General features: G+C 45.7%; 1 protein-coding gene across 3 annotated transcripts in view; it reads right to left on the reverse strand.

The window, feature by feature from the left end:
* The window catches only part of CMIP (c-Maf inducing protein), a 181,251-nt gene that overhangs the window by 47,962 nt on the left and 105,528 nt on the right, over positions 1 to 27,761 (reverse strand). For 2 of the 3 annotated variants that reach the window (XM_053271156.1, XM_053271157.1), the window contains exons 4-5: positions 3,089 to 3,250; positions 1,671 to 1,712 (exon numbers count right to left, since the gene is read on the reverse strand). In XM_053271156.1, the coding sequence (XP_053127131.1) occupies positions 1,671 to 1,712; positions 3,089 to 3,250 (204 nt within the window). Of the gene's footprint in view, positions 1 to 1,670; positions 1,713 to 3,088; positions 3,251 to 21,134; positions 21,366 to 27,761 lie in introns of those variants that run through there. The other variant, XM_053271158.1, reaches the window with a different exon arrangement.

The following is a 27,761-nucleotide window of genomic DNA, read 5'->3' on the forward strand; positions in this document are numbered from 1 at the left end:
CCTCTGAGTACCAGTTGCAGGGAAGCAACAGCAGGAGAGAGGGCATGCCTTCAACTCCTGCCTGTAGGCTTCCAGCGGCATCTGGTGGGCTACTGTGTGAAACAGGATGCTGGACTAGATGGGCCTCCTTGGGCCTGATCCAGCAGGGCTGTTCTTATGGGCCTACTGCTAGTCCCACCTCTTAGAGGTCACACACTGAATCACTAGCCAGGGCTGAGATCAGGACACTTACCCTCTGCTTTCAAACTTCCCTCTCGGCCTATCTGGAAGGTAGGTATGCTAAGACACATACAGTGAGGACTCCATATTTGGGGGCAAAAATGTATGCCCACAAATGGACATGATGCAGTTTTATCCACTGTTTTCTGTAATGTCCCCTATGTATTTCATCCAGAGAAAGGTTTGTTCAGGGAGAAATCCTGTGCTCATATAACTTTGGCTGGAAAGTGATAAAATGTGGAGCTGGTCCCCCGAGCGGGCAGATCTTGGAGGAGCAAATCTTAACCTGCTTAGCTGACTGGGCACCTTCTACCCTCCCTGCTCCCAACTCCTGCCAGGTATCTCCGAAATTGTATTTTTGGTAGGAAGCCCAGATCTTCATGAAACAGCCATTCCCCATTTATTGACAGAAACTCTGAGAATATGTAGTGCAGATGTGCGAGAGAGTACAAAAAAACAAAAAACCCCAGGGTGGATAAAAATTGATGCTTTAAAAAGGAATACTTAAAATTTTTTTTAACATACTTAAAAAAAAATTAAATCAGATTTGTTTGAAAAGATGTCAATAAAATGTGCACGTAAAAAATAACATGGTTAAAATTAAATCTCATTACAAACGTGCTACGCCAACCCTTACAGTTTGCTAAAAATGGATTAATGACTCTCTATCATACACAATGAGTTAGCTACCAATCAAACATGGGCATTCATTTAATGGCTCTTTTCTGCCCAGCAACTACCAGCTCTTGCTTTTGGAAATTTCTGGGCTTTCAACTGCTCTTTCTAAACCTGTTTTTCATGTGTAAAGACACACAGGCTGGATAGTAGGGTGGTGGTTTTGTGCCAGGGATGGCCAAGGGAGAGAAGAAAGATACAATATAAGAAAGGAGGTGAAGTAGAAAAACAGTGGGGGGAAAGGGAAGGCTTTATTCAGCTTCTTGTATTGCCCCACACTCTGCCACTGAAAACTGTCATAGCTTCTGGGCATAGGAGACACTCTGTCTGGGAATATTGTGAAGAAATGCCTTCCCAGGGTAAAAAGGAAATTGTGTCAAATGTAAGCAGTACAACCAGGAGATATAGGGCAGCTTGACACAGGTAATGAATAAAGGTACCCATTACATAACAAATCCAGGTATTGTATACTACTTCATAAATAAGGAAAAGTCAAAACTGTCTAAAAAAATGATTCAAACTATACTCTCCTAGGTGCTGCAAATGCTCAACTGAGTGGTAAATTAGTGTTTAGTGATCAGATTTCACACAGTAAGAACTATCTGAAGAGATACCAGTGGGAAAGCAATCATTTAAACGGAGGTTTTCTCTTATCAGTCCACCTTATGGAAAAATGAACTAGCGATAAAGAAAAAGAACCGTGAAGGAACAAACACAGCAAAGCTTATATATAGACCTTTAGAATACTGGCCAAAAGACTGTGTTTTCATGCTTACCACAATAATGTTTTCGTGCTCTTGAGTGGTTAGGTTGATATTCTGAAAGGTTAAAACAAAGTAGAAATCAATGATAAAACCTGTCTGAGGCTTTTATCTGGGTAGGATCAAAAGTCCATCTAGATCCCCATCTTCTAGTTCCCACATTCAGATATTTCCAGCAGCCTTAAGCAAACCTTAAAGGTAGTCTATTCCCCTCATTTCCCAGGATCCATCATTTTGCACTGCACAGAGTTCTAAGGTTTTGACCTGAAGATCATTCTCTGCTGGTAGAAACCCTGCACATGGCTCAGTTCTGTTTCTTTTGTATACCGATGCTCCCTTGATTGAAGGGATTGTATACCCATGCTCCCTTGATTCGAGTTGAGAAACCCCCCAGTTTGCAGACCCAACTCACAAGCTGGCTTGAGGGGCTCATATCTGAATCGAACCAGGAAATCTGGTTCCGTGCACATCTCTACACTGAACACGTGAAGAACTTTCTGCTGCCAGGTTCTTCCTGAGGACCATTTTCCTGAGGGCTAATTTATTGGATTTGCGGCAGCATTAAGGATCACCAGCAGCCTCAACCAGAAACCTGAACTCTTTGACTAGGCTTAGCATCCCAAAAGGCAGGGACAGGGATTTATCAGGGACAGATTCCAGAAAATAGGGACTGTCTCTGCTAAACTAGGGACAGTTGGCTATGGACTCTCTCTCTCTCTCTCTCTCTGGCTATGACCCTACTGCTCATGAAAGTTGGCTTTCTTGACAGCTGGGCCTGGTGTGAGTGTGGTAAAGGGATATGGCAAGGACTTTCTTGTGGTGGTTCCGAGTCTTTGGAACCAGATGCCCTCGAGACACCCCCCCTATAAACCAACACTACAAGCTTCCAGGAACTGGCAGAAAACACACATACTTACTCAGGTTTCTAGTAGTTACTGCCTTTTAAAATAGAACTTACATATGCTTAACATGGGCTGGATGATGCCCTATACAATTAGAGATATTGTTGTGACACTTTTCCTCAATAGACGATAGATTTACTAGTTTTGTAAGCCTTTTTGGAGCTTCTAAAGAGAAGGCATGGCACTACATTTAAAAATAAGCATGCCATATCTTTCTATAGCTGCTTATGGTCTGATTTCCAAATCGTTTCTCGTTCTTTGCCCAATTTGGCACTTTGCTGTGCTTACCACCACCACCCTGAACCTCTGCTCATTTCTGAAAACAGTAAAATGGTGCAAAGCTGGTTTCCTGCCTGCTCAGTCTATTCACAAGGTTTGATGACCAACAATCTGGGAATGCTGGTTTTTATCAAAACTTAGGGCAATGCTCTCTGTAAAGACTGTAACTGGCCTTGGATACTAAAGTACCTGGAGCTTTGTGGATATTATTTTTAAATGGAAACAGCGACAAAAAGGCACCAAGGACTTTACCTCTGAGAGCAACTTGGAAACGATCTCCAGCGGTGCTTGATGAATGGATTCATCCTGCAGTGGGGAGGTTAGTGCCATATCCACCAAGGTCCGAATTTCCTTCAGAACCACCTCCAGGCGGCTTGGGTGACTCAGCACTTTCTTGTACTTGTAGATCTTTTTCTAGAGAATAATTTAGAAACAAAGGTGTAAGTGTTCACAGGTGCACACTATAAAGGGGCCAGAGACCCTCTGCATTTGATCCTTTCTGTGTCTAGCTCCACAAGAAAACAACATCTGCAAGGTTTAAGGGTGGCTAACAAAATAAAAATAATAATAAAATTATTATTCCTGTATTCTACCAAAGAAAACCACAGGGCTCTGTGGTCACCACTGACTTCACAGCACACTTTACCTTTACCTAAAGTTAAGTCGACACTGACTTCACAGCACACTTTACCTTTACCTAAAGTTCAAGGTATACCCATATATGAGATATTATAAGTTAAAGAGCAAATAATTCAAGTTAAGTGCACAGAGCATCACAAGTAAAATACATGTCTGTTTCCACCTGGTGAACAACCACCCAATGAACTCTAAGGATGCAATCCCATACACACGGACCAGAGAGTAAATCCCAGTGGTTTCTATGGGACTTACTCCTGCCAAAGGTCCCCAGTGACCCATGGGGCTGGAAAGAAACAATCTAAGACCCCAGCTATTTCCCCACTTTGAATGTAGAGTGGGAAGGCAATTGCCCTTTTCTGATACCCCTCCTAAGCACCCCAGCTGGTCCGCCAAAATCATACTGGCCCAAGAACGCAAGCTGCTGCTGAGTAAATATACATCTCCTCAACAGTTTGGCACAACACTTTTCATTGAGCTTCTCAGCAAAGAATGCCTGCCATCAGTAAACTCTTACTTCTTATATATTGCTTTTCAACAAAAAGTGCTCAGAGTGGCTTACACAGAAAAGAATAAGAAGGATAAAATGGTCCTTTCCAACCAAAGGGCTCACAGTCTAAAAAACAAGCACAAGATAGACACCAGCAACAGCCACTGGAGGGATGCTGTGCTGGGGATGGATATGGCCAGTTGCTCTCCCCCTGCTAAATAGAACCACCACTTTGAAAAGGTGCCTCTTTGCTTAGTTAGCAGGGGCATTTATCATCATCATCAGCTACCATGGCTATTAGCAATGATAGCTAAATGCATACCCATATTCTGAGGCAGCATACATACCCTGATTAGCAGATGCTGGAGAATTTTGGAAGAATCTTAATATGAACAGTCTAGAATTAAGCAAGTCTAAGTCTCGAATCAGTCTCGAATCAAGTCTTGAATCAAGTAAGTCTAAGTCTACAATTGTGGAAGAATCTTAATATGAACAGTCTAGAATTAAGCAAGTCTAAGTCTCGAATCAGTCTCGAATCAAGTCTTGAATCAAGTAAGTCTAAGTCTACAATTGTGGAAGAATCTTAATATGAACAGTCTAGGCGCACATGATACTGCAAGATTATCAAAGCTGGGCAGATGTGGGTCTAACTGGAAACCTGGGTGGCAGACCACTCCCATGGAAGAGCAAGATATAAATATAATTTAAAAAACCATTTTGAAAAAGGTATTTTAGATGTCCCTGTCACTGAGGGTGAGCCCTTTGGGGACAGGGAACCATCTTCTCCTTATTATTCTTTTTCCGTGTAAACAGCGTTGTGAACTTTTTGTTGAAAAGCAGTGCAGTATAGAAGAAGGAAGCCGCCTAACGACGCAGTGGGGAAATGACTTGCCTATTGAGCGAGAGGTTGCTGGTTTGAATCCCTGCTAGTCTGTTTCCCTATATCGGGCAGCAGCGATATAGGAAGGTGTAAGTAAGTAAGTAAAACTTTCTTTCGGTCGTAGACCAGCAATACGACAATATAAAACAAATAAGAAAATAATAATAATATAAAATCAGACTACATTTATACGCATTTGGCATATTATATAACAATATTTGGCACAATATAAATAATGTCTGAATTAGGATTGGTGAGTAAATAGTTTAAATAAAAATCATCTCCTCGACCAGGAAAATTAATCAAAAGTGGGGCAATTAGTTGGCATCTTATGTCTCTGTAATAATCACAATACAGAAGAACATGAGCAGTTGTTTCAACATTACCAGATCCACAAGGGCATCATTTTGATGCATATGGTATACCCGGAATCTCTTGTGGAGCGCAGCTGTTGGGAGCGCATTTACACGGGCAAGTGTTAGAGCTCATCTAAACTTTGGAATTAGGATGCTACTTAAATATGTAGCAGGCTTGAGCTTGATGCTCTGACTTATAGGAAGATGCTGAAAGGCATCATCTCATACTGTGCAGGAGACGGCAATGGAAAATCTCTCCTGTATTCTACCAAAGGCAATCACAGGGCTCTGTGGTTGCCACGAGTCGACACCGACTCGACAGCACACTTTACCTTTATAGAAGGAGAAGGAGAAGAGTGATCTCCAAGTGTCTTTATGCAAAAAAGTGACCTATGCTTCTCTTTCTAAAATCGTTGCTATTTTTGTTTTATCATTTAGAGCAGAGGGCAATAAAGTGTTCATCTTGTTCAACTTATGGTACAACGTGATCGGTTTTCCACTGGATAATTAATAATAATAATAATAATAATAAAAATAATAATAATTTGATTTCTATACCGCCCTTCCAAAAATGGCTCAGGGCGGTTTACAAAGAGAAATAACAAACAAATAAGATGGCTCCCTGTCCCCAAAGGGCTCACATTCTAAAAAGAAACATAAGACACACACCAGCAACAGTCACTAGAAGTACTGTGCTGGGGGTGGATGGGGCCAGTTACTCTCCCCCTGCTAAATAAAGAGAATCACCACGGTAAAAGTTGCCTCTTTGCCCAGTTAGCAGGGGATAATGCAGCTCCTTGCTTTCCAGAACACTCAATGCCTGCTCTGTGTTTATTTGCTCATCAAACCCTCCTTCCTCAGGAAGCATCTTGCTTTACACTTAACAATAACAGCAATAATCGTAATCAAGAAGTGAAGCCATTTCCCCCATTCCAAAGGAAGCAGAAAGCAACACAGGAAGAGATGTCATGGGCAGTCTGCGCACAGGTTTTAGCTTTTACAGTTCTGGCACTTCGAAAAACAACGAAGCTGGAAAACGCTGCCAACGGCTGATTTAATTAGAGTTTGCCTCTGAATGAAAATGATGTGCAAATACAGAGGAGCCAGAGAGCAGAGATTCAGTCATTGTGCTGAAGACCTGAAGACAGAGCAAAACAGAAGAACAAGACCTTCGCATCCGCACATCGACCAAATACTGCCTTTGATTTTAGGAGTGCATTTGGAAAGGATAGTGGGTGGATGTGGGAAAGTCGTCTCTTTTCATACCCTGAGGACAGAGGCTACCAGTTCCCCCTAACAGGGCTTCCCAGATGTTGCTGACTCCAACTCCCAGCATCCCTAGCTGTAGTGGCCTTTGGCTGGGGATGATGGAAGTTGTAGTCAACCACATCTGGGAATCCCTGTTAGAGGGATCAATGGAGGCTACCCACTCCATAGTGAGACATCCTCGGATGTGGATGCTGACCCCAAACCCTTGTTCATGGGAACACTAACCTGCTAACTGAGCAAAGAGACACCTTTTAAAGTGGTGAGCCTCTTATATTTAGCAGAGGGAGAGCAACTAGCCCTATCCATCCCCAGCACAGCATCCCTCCAGTGGCTTTTGCTGGTATCTGCCTCATGTTCCATTTTAGATTGTGGGCCGTTTGGGGACAGGGAGCCATCTTATTTATGTATTATTTCTTTTTCTATGTAAACCACTTTGGGAAGGTTGGTCAAAGAGCGGTATATAAATATTTGTAGTAGAAAATATTTGTAGTAGTAACCTGTCATCGCTTCACTCACTTCCTACTAGGGATGTGCAAACAGGTTTGACGTCGAATGTGTTCGACATTGAACTGGTCCGGTTCGAGTGATCGGGGTCAAACTGAACCACCCCCTGTTCGGCCCAACCCCGGACCGAACCCTCCCGGGGGTTCATGAGTTTTGTTTTGTTTTTTTAAAAATGTACCTCCTCTGGGGGAGTTGTCTGAGGCGGTGGGGGTCCACGGAGGTTTCCCCTCCCCCCCACCCGCTGGCTTCCCTTTCTTCAGCAATCAGCTGGTTTTCGGCCTTTCCCCCTCGGCGTGTTGACCATTTTGGAGGCCGCCGCAGCCATGATGATTGCTACTCATTGATTATTTTATCCATCATCAAAAGATGAAACATTATTTTTAAAAGCCACAAAGCATGGAGACAGTAGGAAGCTTTTGTGGTGTTTGTGCATACTCTGATGTTTAATCAGAAATACTTATCCAGAAGAAAAACAGAAAGAATGAAAGCCCACCCAAAGGCAAATATAACAGTAAATAACTAGTAGTATGTATAGCAGGGTGTGCCAATTTCTTTCCCTGCATTTTTATCATCAGGTTCCCTGGGTGCAGAGCCCTACCTGCCTTCCTCCTCCTCTGCCCTTTAATGCATTCTGCTATTAACCATCCATTTTCATACCCACCCCGCAATTCTTCTAAACAGGCATCTAGGATCTCCCCTCCTCCCTGCCCTTGGGGACTAGGGGTGCTCATTTTGGGATACCTATATACAAATATCAATTGCAAGTATCACATCCAATTTATTCCAGAAAAAGAAACATCTTAGTTTTGGGCAGCAAACACAACAAGGACTCTTGTAGAGCCTCAAAAGACCACAGATTTCTTGTGGCCAATGCTTCCAAGGGATGCACCCCATTCTGTCAGCTGCATCCGACAAAAGCCAGCTCTGGACCACAAAAGCGGGTGCCACAATACAGTAAAGGTGAAGTTGCGCCATCGAGTCAGTGTCGACTCCTGGAGACCACAGAGCCCCGTGGTTTCCTTTGGTAGAATACAGGAGGGGTTGACCATTGCCTCCTCCCTTGCAGTATGAGATGACGCCTTTCAGCATCTTCCCATATCGCTGCTGCCCGATATAGGCGTTTCTCATAGTCTGGGAAACAGACCAGCGGGGATTCGAACCAGCAACCTCTGGCTTGCTAATCAAGTCATTTCACCACTACGCCATTAGGTGGCTTGCCACAATACAGTAGTTACTCATTAAAGGTCCCTCCAGCCATGGGTGCTATTAATTATTATTATTATTATTATTACATTTATATCCCGCTCTTCCTCCAAGGAGCCCAGAGCGGTGTACTACATACTTGAGTTTCTCTTTCACAACAACCCTGTGAAGTAGGTTAGGCTGAGAGAGAAGTGACTGGCCCAGAGTCACCCAGCAAGTCTCATGGCTGAATGGGGATTTGAACTCGGGTCTCCCCGGTCCTAGTCCAGCACTCTAACCACTACACCACGCTGGCTCTTATTGCACCCATAACCAGTTATTGCACCCATAACCAATTCTTCTAACAATACATGGCAAAAAAAAAAAATCCTTTAGAACAGGGGTTTCCAATAGGGGGTCCTAGTACCCCTAGGGGTACTTGAAGCCCTCCTTCCTCCCCATTCTGCAGACAGACAGACAGACACTCTATGGGGAACCTGAGCTGAAGGTTTGTGACAAAAAAAACTCCTGCTTTAGAATAAAGGCAGAAAGAGAAACATAACCTTGCAACCACCAACCACCATTTCCACCCAACAAATCTATTTCATTTCATAACTCTGTCTGCCTCCTTCCTTTCCACCTCTCTTTAGAATTTCCAGAAAGTACTGAATAAAAGCAAAGGCTTCCAGACTTGCAGCTTGTGAATTTCTTCCCGACTGGCGCAGTCCGAGGGAGGTTAAGAGACCCAAGCCGGTTCCAATGCTATTTAAGCATCCGTCAGATAAAGAGGAATCTTTATCTTGCTGGCCAGCCAAGGTGCTCAGCACTCCCCACCTCAATAGTATTCCCCCGCACCTCAGTATCCATTTGGGATGCCAGCTCCAGCGCTGATCTTTTTAATCTGACAGAGAGCTGCTTGGGAAGAATCGCTACTTGCTAGCACTAGGCAAAAGAGGCCAGACGGTCTTCAAGCAGCTGCCAAAATCTTCTTTGCAATTTTTTTGTCTTTCTTTCTTTTTGAAAAGGAAGGCCTTTGCCAAGCCCACTGCAAAGCCTTTTAAAGATTTTTCTTCAAGAAATTAAAAACTCTCCAGTGCTGCTGTTCAAAACAGGAGGGGGAGAAGGGGAGAAGAAGAAATTGTCTGCTACGAAGAAAGACCTGGAAAGGTTGGTGTAGACGCCTGAATGGTATCGTTTGAAACAGAGCGTCAGGTTAACCTCTCTCTCTCTCTCTCTCCTCCCACTGTGGAAGAGTCCAAGTGAAGATCAATGTCTCTTTTTCTCTCTCATTCTCTCTCTGCACTAGCTCTCAGGACCAGAGGGGTTTAAATATACTTGCGTGATGCACTGTTATCTTTACGGAGGGTTTCTGGAACACTGAAGAACAGTGGAGGGAAACTATATACAACAGCACTCTAGGGACTTGAACTCCGGGATCGTGGATTTGCTCCGGGACGCAAGTCTCTCTTCCTTAGGGGAAGCACTTGAGATGCAACCACCGCTTTGTACTCACAATGGGCAAGTTTGTATGGCCACGGATCAAGCGGTAAACTTGGAAAGGAGGTCTTTTGAACTGCCCCACCAGGTGGCAAGCAGTGTTCCCTCTAACAGGGATTCCCAGATGTTGTTGACTACAACTCCCAGAATCTCCAAGCAAACGCCATTATAGCTGGGGATTCTGGGAGTTGTAGTCAACAGCACCTGGGAGTCCCTGTTAGAGGGAACACTGGTGAGCAAGGTAGATCTTACCATCCCACTCCTCCTGATTTCCCATCTTCATAATTGTTTATTATGTATACAGTACTATAAATGCTATAGAGCAGGGATTCTCAACGTTGGGTCCCGGATGTTATTGGACTTCAACTCCCATAATCCCTAGCCCCAGTGGCCTTTGGTTGGGGATTATGGGAACTGAAGTCCAATAACATCTGGGGGCCCAAAGTTGAGAATCCCTGCTATAGAATACACAATGAAACACAGGTCATTTCCCAAAAGGAGATTACCATTAATGTTTGGGATCAGAGTATCTAAAAGACCACTTCTCCCCATAAGAACCTCCCCAAGGCCATTGTCCTGCTAGGGAGGTCTTTATCTGGGTGCCATCTGAAGAACAAGAGGGCAATTCCAAGAGTAACGGAATTAAGAATGATTATTTATTTATTTGATTTTATTTCTGTACCGCCCTTCCAAAAATGGCTCAGGGCGGTTTACACAGAGAAAAAACAAATAAATAAGATGGCTCCCTGCCCCCAAAGGGCTCACAATCTAAAATGAAACACAAGATAGACACCAGCAACAGCCACTGGAGGGGTACTGTGCTGGGGATGGATAGGGCCAGTTACTCTCCCCCTGCTAAACAAAGAGAATCACCACGTTAAAAGATGCCTCTTTGCTAAATTAACAGGGGTTAATGTTACCATTTTTCCAATGACTGTAGGCAGAAACAGATTTTCAAGGTAATAATATATATACCCATTGGCAAGAGCACATCTACTAGAAGGCTAAAAAATGATGTTCAAAAAATTTCTAATTCTGTTACGGCTGTAAAGACACTCTCTCTACTTAAGGGTTTTGCAAAAATATGGCCTTATAGGAGGAGATATTCTCTTGCCAGTGGATACCAACCTGAAAATTGGCTTATGGCAACATTTGTTGAGAACCCCTCTTCTAAAGTATGCACTTCTGTTTTTATACTCCAGTCTTGTATGTAGTTGACTGCCATGCATTATTGTGATATGCTTCCAGTACATTTCCGGGCTCAATTCAAATTGCTAGTATTAACCTTTAAAGCCCTAAATGGCTTGCGGCCAGGTTACTTGAGAGAGCACCTTGCCCCACATGTCCCAACCTGGACCTTAATATCTTCAGAGGCCCTCCTCCGAGTGCCCCTGCCAAACAAGGGAGACGAGTGGCTACCCCGGAGAGGGCCTTTCGGTGGTTGCACCTCCTTTATGGAATGGCCTCCCCAGTGAGGCTCACCAGGCTCCATCACTTGGTTCTTTTAGACACCGAGTGAAGACCTTTTTGTTCACTCAAGCTTTTTAAATTTCAAAATTTTGATCTGATTTTAACTGATTTTTAAAAATGTCTTAAATTGTTTTGTATTGTATTTTCTCCCCCCCCCCACTTTCTTGGTCTGTTATGATTTAATGTGTTGTGTGTTTTTATCTTGTGTTTTAACATTGTGTAGTAAGCCACCCAGAGAACAATTTATTATGGGGCGGCTAACAAATAACATGTATTATTGTTGTTGTTTTCATCATTTTCAGAGTGTTGGGAGCTACCCGGATTGTTTGCAGGAAGGAGAGACAAAAACCCCAGTAACTTTTTTAAAAAGATTGGGGGGGGGGGGTGTGTGCAATGGAAGGAAGGGAGGGAGGTGAATGACCTATCCCTGATTTAAGATAATCAGAAACCTTCCTTGGGGTTCTCCTGGTTTCAAGGAGGAGTAGACCTGCTGTTAGTGATGCCGCTGCTGTTTCAGAGCAGCCTTTCCTGCCGTTTTAACTCTCTGTGTAATGTAGTTACTGCTCTGTTTGGTAATTTTAACCTGCTGCCTGGGCTGTTATCATATTGCTGCATTTCCATCTTCGTTGCCTTGAAAGTTCTACTAAAAGGCAGGATACAAAGGCCTCGAAAACAAACAAATGGAAGCCAATGCGGTTTCCTCGCCACTTAGCAAGACGATATAGGTGTTCAGCTTACTGTGCGATTACAAAACAACCACTTGGCACCAGCCTCAATGCCTAAAAGGTACACCATTTTTTAAAAAAAACACAAAATAAATCAATAGGTAAGTAAACACAACCCTTTGGCATTGTGGAAGGACTGGATACACCGTCAGAGAGGTGGGACTTCTGAATGGTGTTGGCCCAGGTTGAAGCCTTGCGTGCTCTTCCCTCCCTTGCTTACTTCTAAACCCCTTTCTGCCAGTTCAGGCAAAGGCAAGTGCCCAAGTCCCTAGAGGACTGAATGACATCAGCAAAAGCTCAACCATGATCTCAGTGCAACAGGATGGGACTCGAAATGCACAGAGATGGAAAGAACACGGCCGCCTGGGGGTTTGCACCATTCCTTGTGAAGTCACGAGATCCTCCCCTAAGGAAGCAAATGGCTGGACGGATTCCAACCTCTCTCTCTCTCTCTCTCTCTCTTTTTTTTTGCCCCCAACTCCGTTTTCCGTTTTTCCAGCACTGCATCCCACACTTCCCTCCTCCTTCCCCAGGCAAATCTCACCCAGGAGAATTTAGCACTTCCCTTTCACTTAAATATAGAAATCCAAGTGTAACGGGTCCCATCCATAAAATCCTAGCCCACCCGGGCTTCCAACCATGACAAGATTTCTGCTGGGCCACCCTCTCCTGGCAGAGGAGCGCTTGTTTTCTTGCAGACACACTTAAGCGAGAGCTGAAATGTACTTTGGCTTCCCAGGGGCTGTGTGTGCTAGAAATTATTGACTTAGTGCTGAGCACAGAGGAAGTCAGCTTCAGCGAAGCTAGAAAACAGGAAGGTTTTTGCAGAGCGTTCCTGCTGCGCAGGACTGAACCAGCGAGGTTTACAGTCAGGGCCTTTAGTTTCTTCAGGGAAATCTGCCGTGATGCAGTCTCCCTAAAACCAAGATCATCTGCTTTTGCAAGTCTCTGCTCCTAAAGGTAAAGTGTGCCGTCAAGTCGATTTCAACTCCTGGCGCCCACAGAGCCCTGTGGTTTTCTTTTTGGTAGAATACAGGAGGGGTTGACCATTGACATCCCCCACGCAGTATGAGATGATGCCTTCCAGCGTCTTGCTAACTTGGCAAAGAGGCATCTTTTAACATGGTGATTCTTTTTATTTAGCAGGGGGAGAGTAACTGGCCCTATCCACCTCCAGCACAGTACCTCCAGTGACTGCTGCTGGTGTCTGTCTTATGTTTCTTTTTAGATGGTGAGCCCTTTGGGGACAGGGACTCATCTTATTTGTTTGTTATTTTTCTGTGTAAACCACCCTGAGCCATTTTTGGAAGGGTGGTATAGAAATCGAATAAATAAAATAAAATAAAATAAAATAAAATAAAATAAATCTTCCTCTATTGCTGCTGCCCGATATAGGTGTTTACCACAGCCTGGGAAACATACCAGCAGGGATTTGAACCGGCAACCTTTTGCTTATTAGTCAAGCGGGGTGGAAAGTTTCCATCTCAGAGGTATCAGCAGTGGCAGCTGGGGTTGGGGGAAAAGAGGGAGGTGGAATATACACCTAATTCCCGGTAGGTACCTCGAGTGGCCAACTACCTGCATACCCCAGCACCACTTAGCTAGCTGGTATGCAGATGCAGTGGACACCCATTAGAGAAGAACATAGGAAGCTGCTTTATACTGAGTCAGACCATTGGTCTATCTAGCTCAGTATGGTCCTCACAGACTGGCAGCGGCTTCTCCAAGGTTGCAGGCAGGAGTCTCTCTCAGCCCTATCTTGGAGATGCTGCCAGGGAGCATCTTGGAAGATTCTGCTCTTCCCAGAGCGGCTCCATCCCCTGAGGGGAATATCTTGCAGTGCTCACACATCAAGTCTCCCATCCAAATGCAACCAGGGTGGACCATGTTTAGCTAAGGGGACAAGTCATGCTTGCGACCACAAGACCAGTTCTCACTGTGCATGCGCATCAGACACATGCGATGGGAGTGGGGTTTGCAGCTCATTGGCTGTGCAGGATGCCGGACTGTAGTGGTGGGAATTTCTACCAGGAGTTAAAGCTATACTCCGCCAGTTTCTACCAGCCACCGCTGGGTTTCGGAAATGAAAGCAACAAATGCTTAGAGAGTCTTCATTCATGACTGCAGGGGTTCTGTGGTTGAGCCTCCATGCATTCTGGCTCCCTGTGGAGTCCTGTTGACTGCCTAGAAAAATGCCGACACTATGATGGTCAGGGTGGGCTCATTCAACCAAGTATGGATTGTCGAGACATGAACGCAACCCATAGACTTCGGAGCTCCCTTTCTTTCTCACCTCCTCCGCTCTGGTGCACAGCAGACATCCGGGTGTCCTGCCCTGTGCGTCATCCAGGCCCGGAGCTGCCGTTGAGCTGTGGTTTATAAAACAAAGTTGAATAACAGCTTGGCCCATAGTTAAACAATCGCTCTGGGTTTGGATGACACACAGCGCTGTTGTTAAACTAATCGGGATGTTGGAAGCATATAAGCAGAGGGGATAAACAAAGTGGGGTACTCCAAGGCTTGGGAAACACAGGAAGCAACCTTACACTGAGCTAGACTATTGGTCCATCTAGCTCACTATTGTCTATAGGGATTCTCAACGTTGGGTCCCCAGATGTTAATGGACTTCAACTCCCATAATCCCCAACCAAAGACCACTGGGGCTGGGAATTATGGGAGTTGAAGTCCAATAACACCCGGGGACCCAACGCTGAGAATCCCTGGTCTATACTGACTGGCAGCAGACCTCCAACCTTATAGGCCGTACTTGCAGGTGCCAGGGATTGAACCTGGGACTTTCTGCATGCAAAGCAGATGCTCTACTACTAAGCTATTGCCTCATCCCCTAAGGGGAATGTCTTATAGCACGATGTGGTCACCCATGATGCCACCTAATGGTGCAGCGAGGAAGTAACTTGCCTAGGGAGCTAGAGGTTGCTGGTTCGAACCCCCGCTGGTATATTTCCCAGACTATGGAAACTTCCTATATCAGGCAGTAGTGATATAGGAAGGTGCTGAAAGGCATCATCTCATACTGCGTGGGAGATGGCAATGGTAAACCTTTCCTGTATTCCACCAAGAAAACCACATGGCTTTGTGGTCGCCAGGAGTCGACACCGACCCGACGGCACAATCTTTCCTTTCCTTTAGTCACCCATTCAAATGCAAACCAAGGCAGAGCCTGCTTAGCAAAGGGGACAATGCATGCTCACTACCACAAGACCAGCTCTCCTCTCCAAACTCTGGGTTGCGTTCATGACCCAACCAGTCATGGTTTGCTGGGTCATCCAAACTCCCAGGTCTGAGAGAGACTCCTGCCTGCAACCTTGGAGAAACCGCTGCCAGTCTGTGAAGACAGTACTGAGCTAGATGGACCAATGGCCTGGCATCTGACTCAGTACATGGCAGCTTCATATGGTCCCCCTTCCTAACCCTGTGAACCAGCAAGGTATATCTAGAGAGATATTGCGTGTCTTTTTGTTGTATCTCGTACGTGTTTTCTAGCTCCTTTAACGTCGGAGGAAAGGAGATTGGCTTCTCCCATGCTGCCTTGACAATCTGAGTTAGTGTGGGCACCAACAGAAGAGCCACGATGCTTTGTGTCTCAGACTGAATTAAGCCAAAAATTGGGTCCTCTAACTCAGAAGACTGTCTTTAGATTTCCAGCCCAAGTAATGAAGCCATGCGAAGGAGCTATTCTGTGTAGAACTTGAACTCCTCCAATGGAGCCTCATCTGGTTGGTCTCCGTAGCCGTCGCCTCCCTAGCGTCGTCTTCCACAGCATTTGTCTTTGGAGGACCAGAAGATTCTATAGGCTGGTCCAGAGCCTCCAATTCTGACTACTCCACCTGCAAGAGGGTGGTCTCCGTAGCGGGTGGTTCTTTAGGCTATTCAATGGCTTTCCCCCGATGACAGAAGAGCAGCAGGAACCACTTGGGTCCAGGAGGGGAGGTTTCACAGGGAAGCAAGTGAGTTGCCTGGTTTGGTGGTTATGACGCAGAAAGCATCCTCGTGAAGAATTCCTGGGAGATCTTGAATGAGTGAGGGATCTTGACCTGCAGCACCCTGTGGCAAACCAGCCCATCCCGACAGGCATAACAGTGACAGTTATATGCTAGAAAGCGAGGTTCGGGAGCAAAAAATCCATAGCATGGCCCATGTCGCGGTCTATGTCTATAGTACTCTTCCCGGGCATAATCCTGCAAGGAGTAAGGGTTTCTGGCATCCGGTGAATAGTGTTTCTGAAAGTCTCTGTATGGGTATGTGCTGTGTCTAATAGTGGATCTACTGCACCCGCCAAATGCGGGCATAACGGCGAGCTATCAGGGGAGTCGCTGAAGCAATCTGGTGATTCTAGAGAATCGGGCGCGGAAATGTGCTTCTGCTCCTCTGAAGTGGCCAAAGATTCAACCGGAGGTGCATAGGGTGGATCTGTAGCAAGCGGGTTGCCTTGACAGAATAAGCAGGAGATGGTCTTGCAAGGCATGGATCTGACGAGCGCAGTTTAGCCAGCGGGGCATCTGGTGCTGGAGGCAAGTACTCCTCCTCCTCCTCCTCGTATGTTGTTCACCCGAGATAGGACTGTCCTTTTCTACGGGAAGCGACCACTTTTTCTTGAAAACTTTTTGAGTTCCTGCAATGGGCCGCGCTGGTGCTGCCGAAGTTGTCTGTGGAGCTGCTTGTGGAGCGGATTTCAGTTAAATTTTCTGCCACAGCTTACTTTGCGGTTGTTGTTTTTCTATGCCTGGCCCAAGGGTGTGGTGGAGGCTTTTCCCCAAGCCGGGGAAAGAGTTCGACGGGATAGGAACCAAAGGTGGTGGAGCGGCAGTAGCCAAGGGTGGTGCTGAGGACGGGGCCTGTGGTGGCCTTGGAAGACTCGAGGACGGTTCTGCTGTTGCCGTTGGGATCCGAGGCGAGGCCGGTATCGGCTTGGAAGGCGCTGCTGTGCTCTTTATATAGCTGGAGCTGGAAGGGCTGCCCTGGTTTTGGAGCCGGGGGTGCTGGTCCTGAGGGTGTACCTGATGCCACCATGGCAGAGGCAATGGATCTGTGGGCAAGGGGAGAGAGCCCAGGTCCAAGGGCATGGTGGCAAAACCAGCCCTCGCCAAAGTATCGGAGGCGATTACAGGGATAGTGCCTGCAATGGCGAGGCTCGCTCAGAGGGCTCATTCCCCGAGGAACGCCTGGAAGCCCTGCGGCATCTTGCTCGTTGAGTGAAGCTGAGGCAAATGGTGCACAAGTCTGAGGCACTTAGGATGCCTGTCCGATGCTGGGATCTTAGTGAGACAGTCTACACAACATCTGAAAATGGCTTTAATGGCTGCGGTCATAAAGCATCCCTTATCAGGAGGGCAGAGGTGGAGGGCGGGGGGGACCAAAGAAAATGAAAACACAAAAGTAAGACAGAGATACAGGCAAACCTCGTTATGCGCTGATCCAACATCCGCAGGCTTGCATATCCGTAGTCGAGTAATTGATACCTGACCTCGGCATATGCGGGGGGTAAGGGGTTCAACAAAGCGTTAATTCTGCATATATGCAGGTTCGGGTCATCCGGAAATGACTTCGGAGGTCATTTCCATCGGCTATTTTAGGAAGAGCTGCCGTTTTGTGGTTCATTTGTGTTTTTAAAAAGCATAAAATAATGTGACCCCCCGCCCCCGCATTTGTGACCTTTGGTGAGCACTGCTGGATGCCTGGAGACCTACGGAGCACGATAGGGCATTTCTCAATTTCTCATTTCTCAATTTCTAGGGCCCCTTTTCACTTTTTGCCTATTTTCCACAGCTCTAGGAACTTACCCCCCCCAGTCCTATTGACTCAATACCTTGTTATCCGCTGTAAACTGCAGTAACTGAACCCCTGCGGATAACAAGGTACACCTGTTCTAACTACTAAAGGAACAGAGAAACTGAAGGAAACAACTGAGAGAAATGACAGTGTAACTTCTCTTGATTAGGTACAGCTCAGAGGGGATTCCTTGCGGCGACTTACTGTGGTAAGGAGTCGTGCTACCCTCCAAGGGGAGACATTTCCCCGCTCTCCCCCCCGCCCAATATTAGGTATAGTTCTAGAACATTTCAAACCGTGCAGACACATAACCCAAGTCTGATGCATAGAGACTACGGAGAAGAACTGTAATTTTTAACTGCAAGTCCAAAGCAAGAGCACGACACAATATCCTCGCTTTAAGCAAGTTAAGGAAGGCACTGATATTACGTTAGCATCTTCATTTGGCATGCAACTTTCCAGTGTGTGAGGCCCCCAAACCTAACTTCTCCGCTGATCTTCCCAGGGCCCTCTGTTTGGGGACCACCAACACTCTCCTCCTGGCAAGAGAGACCAACCGTAGCTGCAGTTGCACTTTGTATGGACAAATGCAATAACTGACATCACCAGGCCTGTCCCAGAAAGGAGACATTAGAAACGGAAATGAGAGACGTCCCCTAAAACCTTTCACTCCTACTTCCATTTCCTTTTGGCAAACGTTCCCTCTTTTCCGATCCTGGCTCTGGTCCCGCTCCCATCAACAACGGCAGTCCCATATTTTTCTCATTACAGCAGAAGGGCTTGCTTTTCGGTTTTTCAAATTTAATTTCTAACGGCATTTGGAGCAGTGCAGGATTTCTCTGCTACTGCCAAAAGAGTCTCCAGCAAAAACCACAAGGAAAGCAACAACAAGAACCCATCTTTTCGCCCAAGCTTTCTCAGCTTCCTAAATTTTTAGGTTTTAATTTTTGGTTTATTCTTAAATCGTTAAATTGTTTTTAGTTTCTGTATATGTTTTTTAACTTGGTTTATGCTATTGTTAACCGCCCAGAGACAAAAGTTTGGGGCGGTGTACAAATCTACTAAATAAATAAATAATAAATAAAGAACACCATCTCATAAGGAGCACTGTGGCAGGCGGGGCCCCTACTTATATATGGGCCTATCCAATTTTATCCACACAACAACCCTGCAAGGTAGACTATTTCGGTATGTATGTATGTATGTAAAATATTTCTATTTCACCTCTCCAGAACACTCCAGCTCAGGGCTGCTTACAACGAAACAACAACAAAACAATAAAATCGTAATAGAATAAATAATAACAAAACAAATGTTAAAGATGCAAAATGGCAAGATAACACAGCAGAGAAACTGAAATAACTTTGTAAAATTGTGAGCCCTTTGAAGACAGGGAATTACCCTTTTCTTATTTCTTTTTCTAGGTAAATCACTTTGTGAACTATTTCTAGAAAAGCAGTATTGCTTCTCGGCCCTTCGGCCAAGATAGTAAGTGTGTAGACATTATCCCAACTGCTGTTATACTGTAGTTTCTACAGGGACATTCGTTATGAATTAATAGTATCCCTCCCAGCAAATTACCCTGGCTGCCCAGATGAATTCTGTGTTAGCCATCTCTTATCTGATAGCAATGACCAAATGACTTATGCAGTTGCTAAGTTTTGTCTGGTTGCCATTAGAATTCGAAGTAAGAGTGTATCTGCATAGTTAGATTCTATCAGTTTCACGAATACCAGGATTAGTTTATTGTTTCCGTTTGAGTTGTATGTATATACTGTATTTTTCAGGTCAGCGGCCGTAAATAAACACAACTGAACTGAACTAGTAGTAATAATTAACAATGAAAATAACAACTGAATTACGACTGGAGACCCAGTTAAACCAATTTTAAAGTGCTTCTTTAATAAAGAAAGGTTTTTAGATTCTTTTCAAAGCTGGAGACGAGGAAGCACTTCTGGGAAGGGATTTCAAAGATGAAGGGCCTCTCCTAGACCCTGCCTCCAGACATCAGGGAGGAGAGCTGGTCTTGTGGTAGCAAGCATGCATTGTCCCCTTTGCTAAGCAGGGTCTGCCCTGGTTGCATTTGAATGGGAGACTTGATGTGTGAACACTGTAAGATATTCCCCTCAGGGGATGGAGCCGCTCTGGGAAGAGCATCTAGGTTCCAAGTTTGTTCCCTGGCAGCATCTCCAAGATAGGGCTGAGAGAGATTTGTACCTGCAACCTTGGAGAAGCCGTTGCCAGTCTGGGTAGACAATACTGAGCTAGATGGACCAATGGTCTGACTCAGTATATGGCAGCTGCCTATGTTCCTGTGTACCAGTTCAGGACATGACCGGCCTCTCTGGTATCGGCAGATTTAGATGACAGGTTAGGCTGAGAGACTGTCACTGGTCCACCCTTTGAACTTCACGGCTGAATCTGAATCCAGATCTCAAGTCCAACAGCCTAGCCAATACCCTGCTCTGACCCGGGTGAAGGAGAGGAGTTGCTTAGCAGTCCTCAATGTGCTCCCCATCTGATTCTAGGTTACCCTGGTGGGAACGAGGATTTCCAACCTGCCCCAGATTTCCCTGCTCTGCCCAGTAAAATCATATCCTGTTCAAGTAGCAAGGACTGAAACTTTGGTTTCCTGTCACATTTCCTCCCAGCGCCCCTCTGCAGAGGCCGGGGTCTCCAAACGCTCTCCCTGACACAGGCCTGCTCTAAGCCCCACCCAGTATTTTTAAAACCAAACCCTGCACTCCTGGGAATGTATTTGCCGTGTCCTAGCAACCACCGGGGAGGATGGACGCCGCCAAATCATTTTAAAACAATACTCGACTTCTCAATTCCGGATTATAGATCTCCGAGTCACTTGTGTTCATTCGCAGCCTTCTAGGTCCGACTGCTTGTTAACCCCGTCAAAGCAGAGGTCACCTCTGGAGAAGAGGACCTTCCTTATCTCCTTGGACTCTGACCTGCTATTCAAAAGGAGAGCCTGGGGAAACGGCAGAGTTACAGCGCATCCCCGGTTGCAGAGAAATCAGGCCCAATTTGCTTGTTGCCCAGGTAACCCTCCTCCTGCCTCAACCACCAGGCTGAAAAATAAATGCGCCGATCCCACTAGCCATCTTTCCCCGGGTCCATTGAACTCAGACGCTCCCCCCAGACCCAGAGATGTTTCAGGCAGAGACGCCTCCTTTGACGAGTTCCAGCTATCTTCAAAACTCAGCACCTGATTAGCCAATAATTGAACGTCCATCTCCTAAGGGGGATCCTTTACAAATCAATTTCCCATTTAGCCGGGACCATTTCACCGCTGAGCAGCATTCAACACAATTACACTTTCCAAATCAGATTTGAAAGGATGGCTTGTCGCTCCTGATTCCTTCTGCTTTTATTCTTCTCCACCTTCTGCCAGTGGTCCTTCTTCTTCCTCCTCCCCGCCTTCCCCACACAATCTTCCCAGAGCGCTGGAAAACAAAACCCAGGACAACAACGGAATCTGTTTACCTACCGATTTCGCTCCCCCTTCCTTGGCAAAAGGTGTTTTTTTTCCGGGGGGGAGGGTGGGTGGGTTAGCCTAGCTTCGCCATAAATGGCTGTGAAAACGGACTTCTCTCCCCAGTGCACTGACATCAGCGGTGTCGTCAGCCAGCCTGAGAAACGTGTGTTTGTTTCAGAAAAGCAGCGCCTGCTGCAAGACCCTCAGGGATGCTCGGCTTCTTCCCAATGCAGATGCGAGCCATGCAGGCAGCTTAAAAAGGAATCGTGCTGGCAAAGGAGGGGGCGGGAGAGAGCTGGCTGGCGGCCAGGCCACTGGAAGCAAACGATGCAGTGCATTTTAGGGTTTTCCACTGGGAAGCGTCATTTTTCAGGACACCGCTTCCACCCCAAGGAATTTAGCGCTGCACATCTTGCTAGCAAAAGGCATTGCAGATGCAGAGCAGCAAAGCACAGGTTCTATTTACTGGCATTTCCAAGTGGCCGGGATAACAGACCAAGCTTCCCTCCTCTTGTTTTCCAGAGCAGTCCTGGCGCTTTAATAGCAGCCACTTGGTTGCTGAGGTTAGGAGCAGACATTGTGGTGGGACTGATCGTCTTTGCTGTATCTTCCCTTTTCCTGGCAGTCCTTGAGAGCCATGTTTTCACCTCGGAATTGAGGCAGCTTGGGCTGAGAGATGGTGCCCTACCCAGAGCCAGCCCGAGAGAATTATAAACCAACTCTGCATAGGGGTGGTCGTGTGAATCCATTACTGCAAAAGCTGAAAGCACCTTCAAGACTAGACAGATTTATCATGGCCGAAACTCTGGCTGATGGAAGTTTATGAATCTTCACAATAAATCTTTGGGGCACTAGAAGATTTTTTTTTAATTTGGTATGAACAAGAAATCATGATATCCGCTATGGCTTTGCCTAATTCTAACTTCTAATAAAGTTGTTTTAAAGTTTTTTTGAATGCAAAACAAAAGGTTACGGGTAACCCTTTGATGTAGCCTTATCCCTCTGCTTTTCATTATGTGTTGTATTGCTTAATTACAACCTCAAATGTTTTGTGCTGCAAACAGTGGGCAGTTTTGTTAGTCATTTCATGGCTGGTCATGAGGAAGTATCATTGAACTCAACCAGAGAAGATCGTCACAACTAAGTCAATTTCAATGGGCCTTAGTCATGACTAAGTTAAGGGCCATCATCACTTCTTGTGGCAATAAACTGTACAATACTGAGCTAGACGGACCAAGGTCTGACTCGGTATACGGCAATTTCTTATGTACTGTTCAACAAGTCCATTTACTTTGGGGTAAGCCCAAGGAAACTGAATCCCATCAAAATATTAATTTCTTAATTTAATGGAGTCATTCGCCCTGAAGAACATGCATGCTTTGGGAAAATGTGGAAAACAGCTTGTTGATACATCTTTCTTGTACAGTTACATCTGACTGCCTTCCCCTCATTTGGCATTACAACAGAAAAACTGTTTACAACACTTGTTTGCAGGCAAATGGTGTATGCAGCATGATTCATAAGATGTAATGCAAGTGGACTCCTCTCCAAGAAAAAAAAAGTTTTCCATGAGGTAAGGCTTGTTTATATTCTCAAGAAAGTGGTAACATCCATCAGAGTAAAACAGAACAGGGTTAGCATCAACTCTCGCAAATCAGAAAGAGCGGCAAAGAGCACCACATCTGTAAACATCACCTTCTTTCAAAATGAAACATGCAAGTAAACAGTCAACACCCTGCAGTTCAATGACAAGCCTTCTGTCCTTGCACTCCAATCCTATTGTGTTTGTTCAGAACTGGGTGTCACTGAGCTGACTTCCACTGAGAGCTTATTTCCAAGAAAATGCATGTAAAGCTGAAGCCTTAGAGAAAGTTCCAGAGACTGCAAGTGTTCAGAGGTTCAGTTTAATTTATTTATTTATTTATTTATTTATTTATTTATTTATTTATTTAATTAAACTTCTATACCGCCCAAACTTTCATCTCTGGGCGTTGACTATGTAAGGATTAAATCTCTATCTATCTATCTGTCTATCTATCTATCTAACTACCTTTCTACCTACCTACTGTACCTATCTATCTATGAAAACATTAACAGATTGAGCATGCAGCAGACCCCATGGTTTTAGCAAGAAAGCCTTAGCATTTGTGTTCTGTGGAAATGCCCAGAAAATTCCACTGGAACAACCGGTCGAGCCAGTTGCTCCGACAGAACAAGCCCTTAATTTGAAGGGCGTTCCGTTTCAGAACGGAACATCCGCAACGGCTCGCTTCAAGTGAGAACGTTCTGAGCTTGGAATGTTCTGCACATCCCTAGTACGTATCCTACTTCTGGTCTCAGGAAGCATATGCCAAAATAGGCCATGCAATGCAAACCTATCAGTCTTGGCACACTCTACCCTACTTGCTGTACGGAAACATCTATAACCCAGATATGAAGTGAGGGTCAGATGGGTTCTGTACTTCCAAGTAGGGCAGAATATGCTGTGCTTGGTAGGTTCATATGACCTTCCCAATCCCAGCATATCCCTGCTGAAAACAGACGTAGAGAGAGTATTAGTCTTCCTGGTGCTCTGGAGGCTCCATTGAACCTCAGGTTCAGTGCTACTTGTGAACCCACCCTATGTGGGAGAACAGACAAACGTGCAGTCACCTACTTGCAGTCCAAACTTGGTGCCATGGGGCAGCCATATTTGTTCTTCATCATATGCCTGCCCCATTTTTATATGAAGCACAAAAGTCGAAGAGGGTCTAGTTTTTAGGACCAAAAGAATGAAGCAGGAATGGAAGCTGAACTCTGCCGCCTTCTTCAGTTTATGAATACAAATACTTTATCTCCCTGTATATCACTGCTGTCCTTTTCTCCTAGTAGTGGTGGCCCCTGGGCCAGCAGCTGAGTATGCTCTGGGCTAGCAGCAGCAGAGCTCGGGCTGTGGGCAAAGCAATGGTGTCCTATTCAAATCAGGCTCCATCTTAAAGCAAGCTAAACTGGGCTTCAGTTTATGCCATTCAATTCCAACAGAGCTCAGTGGAGTTCACCCACCAGTAATGATTACTGATCCTCAGGGCCGGCCAAAATGCAAGATCAACCTAAGCAGTTGTTCAGAGCAGTAATGAGTTCAAGAATACTACCCCTGGGGAATGAGCCATGGACACATCCATCCTTGCTGGACGGTCCAGATGGCTTATGTTAACAAAAGGCGCAGAGTGGTACAGGAGAACCAACGGGGTTGCATTCTTTCCGTCTTGCATAGATCATCCACCAGAATGACCAACTGCAGTTCCCAAAACCTAGCTGAAAACCAGACTGAAATGGGTTCAGATGAAATTGGTTTAATCTGAAAAAACCCAGATTACTATTTCCAAGAGAGTGATGTCAGGCAAGGTCCTTTGAGCCCAAGGATTCTGAAGATCCGTGTCGCCCAGATATAAAAGCTGCAAAGGCCTTTGATGTCATCATTAAGGCTGCTTTAAAAAAATAATACAAAACTCATCAGCGCAACAGCCCTATTTTTAAACCGTCACCACAGCAACAATGCCGTAAGGTGCTTCACACAAGGCTTCACCACAGACTGGATGAACGTACCCTTTCCAGGTTGCAGGGGAGAAAACAGACCTGCCAAACCCCCTGCCGCTAGTTCTTTGTGTCTGGACGGCTCCAGTTCGGAATCTGCACCCTGAGTAGTCCCTGAGCTAGTTGACAAGAATAAACCAATCTGACTGATCACAAGCTTGGGTACCCCGAGGGTCAGGGGATGGGGTCCCAGTTCAGTGGCAGTGCATCTGCTTGGCATGCAGAAGGTCCCATGTTCCATCCTTGGCAGCATCTCCAGGTAGGGTTGGGAGAGACTCCTGCCTGCAACCTTGGACAGCTGCTGCCAGACAGTGCAGACAACACTAAGCTAGATGAACCCATGGTGGTATAAGGGATCTTCCTATGGTCTTATGTTGAAAGATGGTTGAAAGACTGAACGTTTGGCACTGCGTCTTGGTGAATTCCATATCGGCATGGCATCAGGTGTGGCAAAAGATCTGACAGACGTCGGACTAAGTGATGTCTTGATCAGAGTCAAAAATCGTTGCTCCAGGAATAAGCAATGGGCGCTTTGATTGGTCACCTTTAAAATCACAATACAGCCTACTGCTGAAAAGCTGGGGGTCTGTCTGCTACTGAAGCAAGGACATCCCCCCACCCCCCGTTCAAAAGCAGAATAGCTAAGCCAGGGATGCTCAAACTTGAGTCCTCAGATGTTGTGAGTTACCAAAATCCCAGCCATCATGATTTGAATCAGTTGCAGTCCAACCATATCTGGTGATCCAAGCTCAAGAATGCCTGAGCTAAGCTATTACTGTTGCTCTATATCAGTCCTTCATAGCCAGAAAAAATGCCCGCAAACCGATTTTTGAATTTACAGTTCAGCACCGGACTTAAGGAGACCTCTTGTCTTTTTGCTGGCTGCTCTTAAAAGCAGCTCAGCACTTAATGGAGGTTGGGGGTATTCCACAGACTTATAGGATGCATCCAGGAGTAAAATCTATCATCCTCATGGAGGTGGTTCTAGGGCTGGCTGTCTCAGAGGCTCTCTGGAAACCCTCAGCTAAATGCCCTGCCTGGACTCTGCATTTGTTACATGATCCCTGCAACTTGCCAGATATCCTCCAAAGTAAACAACTCAATGCTAAGCAGAAGCTCTTTGGGGAAAAGTTACAGCCCCAGAAAAAGAGACTTTAGAAAAACAAGCCTTCACTGCTAATAAGATGCCCAGATACAGAACACATTAGCTTTCATTTCAGCCAAGGAAAGTCCCTATAATTTTTTCAACTATCTCCTAAAAAAATGTTTTAGGGGGGGGGGGGGAAGCAGAAGGTCCCATTTCCTGCTACTTGAGAATATAGTATGGCAGGAGAATTAAACTTCCCAACAATGGCTTGTTCGGAAAAATTACTTTTTTGCTGCTCTTCATGAAAATCACATTGGGATGGTTCGGATGCTGCTGCAGCGGGGCCCTTTTAAATGTAGGGAAGGGACATGGGGACAACATCTTCCTCTCTCCCAGCACAGCCCCATCTAATTGCATGGGGTGCGGTGGGGGTTTCCAATCTGACGTGTGGTTCATCCGTGCATGCTTTCAGAGCTACTTTAACGCTGTATTAAAACCATGCACCGAGGGGCTGTTCGCACAAACTGCACATGCGCAGTTGGGCGGCAACAGAATGACATCTCGACAGATGCTCCTCCCTGATTCGAGTTTAAACTCTTCACTTTTGGAGCCAATCTGCCCCATAAGGCACATGCACAAGCAAAAAGGAGCAAGTCCGCTTCAAAATCAAGGAGTTGAAACTCCCCATCTTTGGCGCCGACTCCTCACGGCCTTGTACATCTCGAGGGATATGAGACCAGAGGAGGAAGGGAGCAAAAATAAACAAACAGGAATCATGTGGCAGCTTTGCAAGTTTGAGAAGTACTGCTCTAAACAATGATGTCGGTCTGTCTGTTGTTCACCATATGTGTAAACTTCCAGGTTTTTGTGGCCGGTTACTATGGAGAGTGCCAAACAAGCAAACTTCTTAGTTGCCGCATAGGTTTTCAGTTGTCTCTTTCCTCAGTCCTTGCATCTATGCATAGGAATCCTTGCTTCCTTGGGCATGCTAGCGGGTGTGTGCGTGCATGCACACATGGGATGAAAACAGAAAGCCAAGTCAGTGGCTTCCTAAATTTGTCAAATAGTAAAACACTTTTTGTGAAAGTGCGGGGTGCACCCCCCACCCCAGCAAATACTACTGAACCACTTAGTCCACGAGCCAGGCCCATAAACTTTGGCCATTAGTAGCATCTGAGGGGACGAATGATTTTTGGCAATATCTACCCCCACCCAGAAGCCACCTAATGGCACAGCGGGGAAATGACTTGATTAGCAAGCCAGAGGTTGCGGGTTACAATCCCCGCTGGTGTGTTTCCCAGACTAGGGGAACCACCTATATTGGGCAGCAGTGATATAGGAAGGTGCTGAAAGGCATCATCTCATATTGCATGGGAGACGACAATGGTCAACCCCTCCTGTATTCTACCAAAGGCAACTACAGGGCTCTGTGGTCGCCAGGAGTCGACACCCACATGAAGCACATTTACCTCCACCCCACCCCAAGACGGAAAATAGGTGATAACGCTGTTGCACTTATAGGTGATAACACTGCTCATCTGTGTTATCACCTCTTCTTTAGCCCTACCCGCAAACAATTAGTTAAAACTGCAGTCAGTTCTGCACAGAGGAAAGGGTTAAGTCAGGGCTGCACAACTCAAATGCCCTAGAGGGCCGGAACCATCCACAAGTTGGTGTGCAGGGGCCACAGTAACATTATTAGTGCATTATGACATTATAATTAAATATTATTAGCTACTTGTGGCTCTATTTCCCCTGTCAATTGACCCATAGTTTCAACCAAGGATAGTGGCCAGAGAACAGGTCCTGTCCCTGCTCAATCAGTGGGGCCCCTAGAGTGCATGCCAGCCCCAAACAAATGCTAAGTCCTCTCCTCTCCCTAAATTGTTGTTGCTTTCAGGCTGCAATGCTGGGCATGCTTACATGGGAGTAAGCCTCACTGGGTACACCATGGAGCATATTACTGAGCAAGCATGCAC

This window comes from Hemicordylus capensis, chromosome 9 (assembly GCF_027244095.1).
Source record: "Hemicordylus capensis ecotype Gifberg chromosome 9, rHemCap1.1.pri, whole genome shotgun sequence".
In the NCBI taxonomy this organism is placed as follows: domain Eukaryota; kingdom Metazoa; phylum Chordata; class Lepidosauria; order Squamata; family Cordylidae; genus Hemicordylus; species Hemicordylus capensis.